Here is a 9191-nt window from a genome sequence, read left to right as displayed (position 1 = left end):
TTGAAAAATTCAAATGGCATGCTCTTATTACTTTGTCAAATGTTGTTATTTCACATGTTAATGTCAATTAGGGGGCATTACGGTTAAAATGTAATTTTTGGAATTTTTTCGTTATTGTGGTATTAGAAAAATATATAACTTGATAAGATATTTTCTTTAGGAAATATTTAAATGCATTTAATCAAACTAAATTAAACTTTGCATATATTCTACAAATATTTAGGTGATTATTCCGCAAAGATAATCGAAAATAGTTGTTTACCATAATTACATTCAATCCATAATATACTTTACATAAATTATATGTTAATTATGGGTGATTAAATCTCTCTCTTTATATATATGGATTATAAATAATTTCAAAAAAGTTACGTTGTAGTTTATTCGAAAAAAATCATTTGTGGTATTTATATATTCTAAAAATATACATATATTTCACAAATATCACTATCATCAAAATGAATTTTAGATGATTAATTATCATTTAATTTAAATTAACGTAGATAAATTTTTGTGCTCAAACTAATATTAAGAAAGATGAAATGTTGAATCATTAACATTTAATTCTCTTATCACATATTATTACTCACTTTATTCTCTGATATTTTTCCCATTTAAAATATTTCACTTTAAAGAGACAAAAATTTAATTAAGGTTTTTTAGACATACATAAAAGAAAAAATATATCAATATGAGATCTCGTTGGATTTTATCTTAATATATGCTTTTTTATTACATATTTATTATAATTTTTTATGATGCTATTTAGAGATATTGAGAGTTGAGACTTAAATTTGCTTTAAAAGCTATGCAAAACGTAAATGAAAAGAACAAAATGGAACGAAGAGAGTATAATTTTCGTTTCAACTCCCTCAATCCTCATTTTATCTTTTCATCTAGAATGTTTACGCAGATAAAGAATAGTAGAATATTTTAGATGAGATTAATATTAAGGTAGATAGTAGAGATATTATTTTCCTAAATAATAAAATAAATAGAGAAAATGTAAGGATCATAAACATTTAAAAAATTATTAAAATAAATTTTGCGGAAAAAATACAAGGACCACAAGCATTAAATTTTGTTAAAATAAAGTTAGTAGAATACATAGTTATTTATACAATCAAATAATCAATGGAACTGAGATATTGATTCACATAGTCGATCACAATCTTTTGGAATTATAGGTCCGACATTGTAGGCATTGTTATAGTGTTTTCCATAAATGCAAACTCAGCTATCTTGTTCAACGATGTACAAGACTTACCAGTTACACAAGCTGAAAGCAGAGGAGTCCCAATCAGCATGACAATGAAAACCAGCAACGTGCTCGAAAAAGCAAAACCTGCAACCAGAGCTATGGTTCTCCGATGCTTCTGGTCTTCGATAACCTGTAAACGAGTTTTAGTGACTATCGGTACACTTCGATAACTTGCAATGCTGTCTGCTAATATCAACACAAAGGTCACAGATATAGCACTGTAAAGAACATGAAAAATGCAGTGCACAAATCATAAGAATCAACAGACAAACAAGAAGACAATGTCTATGTAGTACACGCATTCACGCAGTAGTCAAAACACAAACACATTTGCGTTTTCACTTTTCGACATCATCAACACACACCAATACTTGGATCATAAACATGTACACAGGCCATGCCAGCAAGTGAGCCGAACAGATCAGAACAGAGCAGAACAGGCACGGCCCACTCAAACTGAAACGGTACAAACCTCCGCTATCTAGTATTTACCCTTCAATTATTAATTAAGTGTCAGAGTCAAAGTCATCAACTCAGTATCCCGCACAAGTCAGGGTTCGGAGGGAAGGTGGGTAGCAAGCAAATCATACCCGTGCCCCCTCCAAGGCAATTATTGATTAAGCTAATAATTAAATCTAGTAGTAGATGCATGATAAGATTTAAAATAAACACTTTAAAGCAAAAAGTAAAGTGATAATGAACCAATATAAACATGTTCTTGCCTCTAACATCACCACATCCCTAAAAAACAGTACAAACAGGCCATTATGTTCAATATAAAATATCCTCCAGACCAAAACAATTCCCAGCCAGACAGATAATCCTATAAATCAGTCTTTTTAGTACTATTTTGTCCATTACTTTATGATACACCAAGGAATTAAGAAAAGAACCATGCTTTAAGGTCAGTAGTATATTATTTTCACAACCTACACTATTAGATGTAGATCATCAAATTATTACAAACATCTAATGTGACAATCCACAAGAAGACATGGTGAATGCATACGGAGCAGGTTTATTGCCGTCACTACTCACTAGAGGGGTAGGTTAACTATAGCAATGAAAAAAAGAAGACATCAAGATGCTAACTAACAACAAAAAGTCATTGTTGCCAAGAAAGGAAAAGTCATACCTATAGTTTCTAGTGGTTGTCGCTTTCTCGCTAAAGGAATCGCCTCAAAACGTGTCTTTTCGAGCTTGAGCCTCATACCGAATCCTTAGCTTGAGAGATTGAACTTCATTCATTGAGATGGATCTATGTGTCCTTTTACAATTTACTCAATTTCATCTTAAAAGTCAGTTTTGATCATCAAAATAAGATTCGGCAAGTAAAAATAAAAAATCTAGCTTAAATAGCACATCGATTACGCGGGTGAAAAAAACAAGGTGACGATTTATAGCATAAAATCTCCTGCTTGAATCTCATCGGGTAGTTATACGCAACACATCGACCCACAACATAGAGCGTTCCACCATTGATGAAACAACCGGTTTTCGATAATTGGAAAGAAACTAGTACTATGAGAAGGGAAAAACTAGCACAATTTACTTCTAGATATGTAGAACATTGGACATAAAAGCTGAAAGAAAAGTGTAGGATGAATGTGAGACTTTCTCATTATTATGTACAGAAGTAGACACAGAATTTTGAGATAATATACTTCCTCTAGGGAGAGGAATCAATGTACTAATACTAAAGAGCCAAAACCCTACATGCCTTACAATAAAATGCATTAATCATTCAAGTATACAAATATGAAGCTCCTAGAAAACAATCTGTATCTTTGTATTTGATTAAGCCGAGAAAAATCTCTACCTTCGTTCATGTCGCTAAGATTCGAGCCCTATTAGATGAGGCAAGAAGTCTGGCATTGCAGTTGCCACTCCCTCCAATCACCAAAGTCAAAACTACTAGCACAATCCAACAGAGCATTTTGCTGGTGTTCGTAACGACAGATATAATTTAGGCCAACCAAGAAATCACAAACGGCTGATTCTGTTTTTTCCCTGTCAGCAAAATAAAGGGTCTGCAGTAAAAGAACGTTTGTTCTTTTAACGATTTGTTGTTGCTCGAAATTTCGCTCACTTTGCCATCTGATCGTATTATGAGCTAAAGGAGCTAGCCACTTCAATATCTGGTCAAGTTTTTCCTTCCAATCATGAGCTAATGCACCATCAAATATTGCTAAGTTCTTGAAGTGTGACTTGAGATTCATCCTCAATGACTTTCTCAAACTAGAAGGCAACATTTCATACAAATCATCCCGGGCCTCATCACCCACCAAATGTGGGTAGCAGAGAAGCTTTTCTATAACTATTATGACATTAGCATAATGCAAAGCAAGAGCCGAGCCGCCAACAGTGGACGGAGTAGCATGGGTGCCAAGCCTACTTTTGGGGCCAAAACGTGAGGCGCTCATCGAGTAGCAAACCTTACCTTGATCCCCTCCATTGTAAAATCCAACTTTTGAATCAATAGAATGCTCCCTCTCCATGCCATTCATGATAGAATGCCCAGAGGCGTGTCTATCCTGGTCACTAAAACTATAGTCATCTTCATCATCATCAACTCTTGAAGCTGAGCTACTCAAACTAAGGCACTCCATGAAAATCCTTCCGGGGCTAGGAGCACAAGGATAAACAAAATCTCGGCGCAGATCAAATAAGTCGATCTCACCTTTGTTCAAACTTAGTTGAGTCGGAAGCTTCTTTTCGCACCTTTCACTAGACAAAGATATAACCCTAAGACTATGCTTACTCTCAACCTTCCCAATACTCTTTACACTTTCGGTCTTACCACAATTTCTATTGCCAAAGGCAACACATATTTTAGCATAAAGGGTACAAACAGTCCTTGCCAAAAGCTCAACAACCTTATCATAGGTCTGATTCCACAGTGAAATTTCCTTTAAATGCCTCACATCTTGCTTCTTCCAAGACAATTTCTGCTGAATTGCCCTATAACTCTCTCCATTTTGATTCAATTGACACTTATTATTCACCTTCTCCAATTCATCAAGCACCTCTAATTCACCATACAAATTAGCGGTAAAACCCACATACCTCTCCATCTTCCTAATCATACCCTCCATATCCTTGACCAAAAAACCATATTCCTTTATTTCAATTTTCCCAGAAATAATATCCCCATAAACATGCTCAAAACCCAGCAAGACCGGTTCAGTACACTTCTTCCCTAACCTAGAAACTACCTCAGCTACCCTATTTAAATCATCTAATTTCTCAGCATAAGCAAGCTCTAAGAGATAAGATTCATCACAAGACACTAATTTCTTTACACCCTCTGACTTAATTATCTCATTTTTAAGCTTAGATATCTCTTGATCAGAAACTGATTGATGGAGATGGATCAATTTAGACATTACATTTGCCACCTCAAATGATAAGATACCAATTGTTTGTTTAAGAATTTTATTGGGTTTTTCTTTCTTTTTATTACTTGTTTGATTCAAAATAAGGGAGTTCTTGAGATTGGTACTTACCTCATTCCCCATTCTGAGTAACCAAGGCTCAGCAACCATTGCTCCCCCAGTTTGCCCCTTTAGGTTTGAAGTTTTAAAAACAAAGATCTGAGATTTTAGACAAGCAAAAAGGAAAAGAAAAGAAAAAGGGAAATGAGCTTGTTGGAGGCTTGTGGTGGAGTGGTCAATGTAGGGACCTCAAAATGTCAACCACTATTGACAACACCAAATACCAATTCCAATATAACAAATGACAAAGTCTTTAAATAATCATATGCTTTACCTAATTTATCTAATTGGAAAAATGTGTTGTGTGCATGATGGAAGTAATGTGCAACAATTGATATTTTTGGACTTGTTTTTTATATTTTTGTTTTGGAAAAATTGTATCTAAAAGGCTAATCTTTAGCTCGTCTGCAAATAAAAGGTCAACTTTTATTTTATTCTACAAAGGGTTAACCTTTGATGCTTATTTGTAAAGAAATGGTTTCCAAGTTACCACCACCCACTATCATAGGTTGCAATTTTAAATTTAAAAGGGATCCTATTATTTATTTCAGCCATTAAATTTATAAATTACGTTGAATGTCTACTTGACTGTACTTTATCTATTCTTTTTCTTCTCTTCTCTCCATTAGACTTTCTTTCTCTCTCTTCATTTTCTCTTTTCCTCGTTAATTTCTCTATGAAAAAGGGTTCTAACTGAAATTCACATTAAGAAGAATTTGTCTTTTTTGTTTTGCTGTAAGAATGCCTCTTAGTAGAGAGGCTTTGATGTATTGACTATGTATTCACAATGACACTCATTAAAGTAATGAAAGTAAATGTCTTTTGGTGGAATTCATTACTTCATCTCAAGTCTAATATCATAAACTACCTAGATATTAACTGTTTAGATACTAACTGCCTTCGTTCTAACCGGTGAGTTGTAATAAGCTAAGTAATAACATTATTTGCAGTCAATGCTTGAGGTGGTTGAGATACAGTCTCAGCAAAAGTGTGTTTGATTGACCTTAGTTGGGATGGGATTGGAAATTTGTGGGGTTACAAGTTCAGTTTCAGGAATAGGTTGGGATGAAATTAGAAATCTGTGAAGCACATACACATTCACTACTCTATTTTTAACTACTACATGCAAATGGACAACATCATTCTCTCCAACTTTCTTCCTTAATCCATCCTTCAAACTAAAGGCTAGAAGCAGGTAAAAAAGCCCATCTATCTCTTTATCTCTATTGCACTTATTAGCTAAATACATTAAATAATCCATGGATAAATAATCGGATCCTGAAAATGTTTTACTAAAACCTCCAATATACATACTAGAACCTTTGGATTTAGTAAGTTTACTCCTATATAAAACTTTGATAGACACATTAAGATCCATTATGTTCAGTGACAAAACCCTAAATGTGTAACAACCTGACTTACCGTTGACTGAGTAAACAGGGTCATCACTGAGTTCGTTTTCCGAGAAACTGAAATCACACTTTCAAAACTTGAGCAAAGGGGTCACCATCTCTTTAACGTAACTAACTCGGCTAATTCTCAAACCAAACATCTAACTAAAACACGAGTAATCATACAATTCATTTCAAATCCCATATAACCAACACAACCAAGACTAATATACATTTATCCAAAAACCTAATAAAAACTACAAATTCCCACGTGCTCAGCTCAATATACATCCTTGGAACGCTATTCAACACCGCTAACCCATCGTTCCCGACCGGTTTCGATCTGTAATCAAACTAAAAGATGGAAACAACAGAGGGTCAGATTAAACTGAATGAGAAGTAACAATCCAAAACAACAAACACAATAGTTTCCAAATAAGGGTTTAAAAGCAACATCAGTTTCCTAGATCTATGTGCGCACATGGAGTCTAGTTGAGAGGAACATCCATAGCTCTAAGGCTATGTCACTCTCGGGTGAAGCTAGTCAATATCTCAATGACAATTCGCTTCAAACAGGGAGCAAGGAACAATGTTCCTCAACTCCGTCAATGACCAGCTCGCAAGCCCGATCCATTGACCATATCATAATATCAGCATAAGCATTCACAACAACATTTGTCTCAACAATTTCCAATCTCAAAAGAGCTTTAGTAAAAAGTTTATTTTCAAGAATGTAGTCTGATCAGACCCTTTAAGGGACTACTACTACTCACCAATGACGCTTCAAGAAGCTAAGTCTGGTTCTCTGCGATCACAAGAAGGGTTCTTCGATGATGTCACCTCCTGAAGCATAACAAATATAACATCACAACAAAGCATACAATACTACAAACTAGGCTCATATAACTCATTGCATCTCCTCCTATGATAGCATCTTAGTTCAAGCTTCTATTCTAATATTTCTAATTTCAAAGATTGCGCAAGTTCTAACTCCAACCTCTAACATGTCATCAAGATATTATAATCGTGATCGAATCTAGTTTATACTCTTTTAAAGATTACTCATGCCTATATTTCTCTTTGTATTACCAATAAAACACAATATGTAAATTTAAACCCAAAATCAAGAATATCCGAAAGAATCTACTAATTTCATCAAGAATATCCAACATTTAATCAATATAAACAACAAGCATTCTATCCCACAATCAATGATTTTTTAAAATACCTCATAATTCATACAAGACCTTTGAATCATTCATAATCTTACAAACAATCAACATTTCCCATCAATTCCTTAATCTTCATAAACTTTCTTACTAATCATCCAGATTCAATATAGTAACTCCAACATCATCTATTCATTTACTCATTTATTTTGAATCGACACAAAATAATTATTTATCCTACACTCACAAGCCCACGAGAATCATCGTTCATCATCAAAGATGATTTCCCTCAATTAATTTCATCACCTTTAAATCCACCAATTCAATACTAAACATCAAACATTCCAGCAATTCTTATTACAACAAGTCATATGTTTATTAAATAATGAATCTACAAATGTAGTATAAAAGAAATAGATTTGAGATAAGATAATATAATATAAAAGAACAAAATTAAAAGGTGTATAATAATCAAATCTTTGTACCAGTAATGTGCGGTATTAGAGACCAAGAACAAAGCAATTGCTGATTTTCGAATCAAGAGAAGGCAAGAAGACGCTCTTTAGTGTTTGTTGTTTCTGATGCTGTTCTTGTGTATTTCTTTCAGAAATCAGAGGGAAAAGATTGGTTTTGTTTTTTTTTTTTTGTTCTTCGAAAATCAGAATCAAGGAGTAGGAGCCATTGTTGTACTTCCTTCGAAAATCGAAGATAGAGGAGACGGCGGTCACTATTGTTCTTCTTGCGAAAATCAGAGGAAGAATGCAAAAGAAGTCAGAGGAAGGAGATGACTCTGATTTCTTCCTTTGGTTCCAACGAGTGAGAGAGAGGAAGAAAGGTTTTGGTTTTTTTTTTTTTTTTTTAATCAAACTAAAAGAAAGGAAAAGAAGAAGAAATTAAATTGAGAATGTTTCATGTCATGTGTATTTAAGGTTATTTTCGCACTGATAATTCTTAAACTTACTCGTCTTAAAATATTAATTTCCCAAATGTTACAAAATGCACATGTAAAAAACCCAGAATCAACTAGAAATTGAGGAAAACTTAATTTCTAAGCAAAACTCGAAGCTTTAAATCAACATTGCAATGGACAATTTAACAATTAGAAAGAAACACTTACTTGTACATTGAAGATGATCTGGCAAAAGAAAAGAGCAATTGTGGTAGATGAACTTTGCGAGAGGTCCTTAAGCTCAGAAAACAAAATTCACCATTGAAGAGTGCGAGAATTTGATTGCAAAAAATTGGATTGAAGAGTACAATTACATGAGAGAGATTGAAGTTAGATGAATTAACATTAATTGTTTCGAAATAAGGAGTAAATGACACCAATAACCGGTTAACTGAAAGAAATAAGTGTTTTTCTGGTTGCCAATCATTAAGCTTTTTCTTTGCAAATAGGTATCAAAGGTTAACCCTTTGTAGAATAAATTAAAGGTTGATACTTTATTTGTAGATGGGCTAAAGGTTTGCCTTTAGATGCAATTTTTCCTTTTGTTTTTTAAGTTGGTTTCACAACTAAAAATATTTGTTTGAAAAATAATTTTTAAGTAGATAATGTTGATTTTTAAGCGAAAATGAAAACACTGATATTTGAATAACTAACAATGTACATAGTGTAATTTAACATAAGTTTCCGTATTATTACAGATGTAATACGTAGAGAATTATGAATTAGTTTAGTGGTTGAGGGATTTTTCTTTCATCCTTGAAACTAAGATTTTGATTCTCACTATCTATAGAAACGATTAATTTTTTCTCCATATTGCATATAGGGATTGTTTAAGCCAACCACAGTACAAAATAAAATGTAATCTTGTAATATACATTTCTAAATCTTTTAGATTGTAATTGAATTAGCCAAAAGTATTATTAATTT

At 33.3% G+C, this 9191-nt stretch overlaps 1 protein-coding gene across 3 annotated transcripts; it reads right to left on the bottom strand.

Annotated features, from left to right (window-relative positions):
- Window positions 1-966: 966 nt before the first annotated feature.
- On the bottom strand, window positions 967-8189 carry LOC130816712 (uncharacterized). 3 transcript variants are annotated; one of them, XR_009043256.1, is made up of 5 exons: window positions 7801-8189; window positions 6920-6989; window positions 3081-6500; window positions 2397-2541; window positions 967-1391 (listed from the first exon to the last, which is right to left on the bottom strand). XR_009043256.1 is itself a non-coding variant. In XM_057682866.1 (4 exons), the coding sequence occupies exon 3, from the start codon at window positions 4804-4806 to the stop codon at window positions 3112-3114; it is 1695 nt and encodes a 564-aa protein (XP_057538849.1). In that variant the 5' UTR covers window positions 4807-6500; window positions 6920-6989; window positions 7801-8189; the 3' UTR covers window positions 1011-1391; window positions 3081-3111. The 3 variants fall into 3 exon arrangements, 2 of the variants coding, with proteins under 2 accessions (XP_057538849.1, XP_057538850.1); XM_057682866.1 differs by lacking the exon at window positions 2397-2541 and having other exon boundaries at window positions 1011-1391; XM_057682867.1 differs by lacking the exon at window positions 967-1391 and having other exon boundaries at window positions 1398-2541.
- Between the last annotated feature and the right edge of the window lie 1002 nt (window positions 8190-9191).

This window comes from Amaranthus tricolor, chromosome 1 (genome assembly GCF_026212465.1).
Source record: "Amaranthus tricolor cultivar Red isolate AtriRed21 chromosome 1, ASM2621246v1, whole genome shotgun sequence".
In the NCBI taxonomy this organism is placed as follows: Eukaryota; Viridiplantae; Streptophyta; class Magnoliopsida; order Caryophyllales; family Amaranthaceae; genus Amaranthus; species Amaranthus tricolor.
This window is presented reverse-complemented; position numbering and strand designations above follow the sequence as displayed.